Source organism: Rhagoletis zephyria, unplaced genomic scaffold (genome assembly GCF_001687245.7).
Source record: "Rhagoletis zephyria isolate East Lansing unplaced genomic scaffold, Rhagoletis_zephyria_1.1 Rzeph_scaffold_09791, whole genome shotgun sequence".
Taxonomy (NCBI): Eukaryota; Metazoa; Arthropoda; class Insecta; order Diptera; family Tephritidae; genus Rhagoletis; species Rhagoletis zephyria.
Genome location: NW_016166869.1, coordinates 15,867 through 17,492, shown reverse-complemented (window position 1 = coordinate 17,492; position 1,626 = coordinate 15,867). Strand labels below are relative to the sequence as shown.

Below are 1,626 nucleotides of genomic sequence, written 5' to 3'. Positions count from 1 at the left end.
AATGGTTCTCTTTTTTATAAAGAAATCGCATTTCTGCCTAGTATATTTCAGGACGAATGGATAAGGATTGAGCCAAGAGCTTGTGTGAGCAAATCCAATTTTTGGCAGAATGACGATACCCGGTTATGTTCTTTAAACGACGATATGCTTAATTTGTGTTTTTTTTTGCATTTATGTAAGAGATGAATTTTTAAACTAAGAAAGACTGATATATGTGGAGCACCCTGTTGCTTAGCACCAACAGCACTGCATTCATATTCACCTACGCTACAATATCATACATTCGTTTAAGTATCATTTCGTATTTTTTACTCTTTTCATTTGTCTAGTTTGCATATTCCCTTTCTTCCTAAATTGTAACTTTTTAGAACATAAACCTAACTGTAGTCCGTTTTCCTTTTATCCTTACGAAACGGTAAGCTACATACAAATCATTTTCAATTTTGTCATGCCACTCGAGAATTGGTCTTACGCTTTGCTATACACGCGTCTTAACTACTGCTCTAATTTGGTGAAACAATTTTAAATAAAGAATTTATACATTTGCTAAATTTGAACGCCCAAGCGTTTTTATTTCGGTAGAAAGCTAGCCCAAGATACAGCTACGGTGATACGCATAAAACATCAAGCTAAAAACTGGTGACCCCGTACAAAGTTTGAAGGTCGGATGTGAGACCCCGTTATAACGCTATTAAACACAGTAATAAAATCACGCGATAAAAAATTTAACTGCTAAGGTGATCACCAATTCCGATAGCGGAATTTCATCAGAACCGACGAATGCTACACCGTTTCAGAGTCCCCGCTATTCCGAGGGGATGCTACCGACACCCGAGAGACAAGCTGCCGCTGTTTATGCTCGCTTACCAATCTCCACTATGCCCAGCAATAATATCGAGGCATGGTTCACTTCGATGGATTTTTGGTTCACGGCTTCTGGGATTACCTCCGACAAACAACAGGCAGAAACCGTGTTTGCAGCACTCGACCCCACAGTGATTGGTCAATTATCGGGGGTGATCGCATCAATGCCGCAACAGGATCGGTTTGAGTACGTCAAAGCGAAAATAATCGAACATTTCGCTGATAGCGAACAGAGGCGCTTAAATCGACTTCTTTCCGAGCTTCCACTCGGAGATAAAAAGCCCTCCGAATTATACTTCGAAATGAAGCGTGTCGCCGGAAGCACACTAGGGGAAGCTGCCTTGAAGGGTCTCTGGACTAAACGGCTCCCAGAATTCGCCCAACCGGTCGTAGCTGCCTCGTCGGGTACCGCTGCGGAATTTACAAAAATTGAAGACTCAATCATAGGCGCAGTTGTTCCACATCACGTTAATGGAGTGGAATCGAGAGTTACCAACGAAATAAAATCAACTACGTGCAACTGTAGAAGACCTAGGCAAACGACTTGATAGATTTTCCGTACGTTCTCGCTCTCGCCAACAGTCTGTCAGTAAGTATCGCCCTCGAAGCATGAATCGATTTGCGCGAGGAAGTAGTCCGGTATCATCTGCCAGCTCACAATGCTGGTACCACCAAAAGTACGGTACAAACGCTCGCAAGTGCCGTAGCCCATGCCGCTATAGACACCGTGCAGCTGCGCTAACGACAGAGAAGGGGGAACTA

At 43.2% G+C, this 1,626-nt stretch overlaps 1 protein-coding gene across 1 annotated transcript; it reads left to right on the top strand.

Moving 5' to 3' along the window:
* The first annotated feature begins 878 nt into the window (after nt 1-878).
* On the top strand, nt 879-1,412 carry LOC108376018 (uncharacterized). Its single transcript, XM_017632179.1, has one exon. It carries the CDS (start codon nt 879-881, stop codon nt 1,410-1,412), a length of 534 nt encoding a protein of 177 aa, XP_017487668.1.
* Nucleotides 1,413-1,626: the final 214 nt, after the last annotated feature.

What these genes read in the sequence shown, in the direction of transcription:
- LOC108376018 (XM_017632179.1), top strand. Translation starts at nt 879, where the DNA reads ATGCCCAGCAATAATATCGAGGCATGGTTCACTTCGATGGATTTTTGG.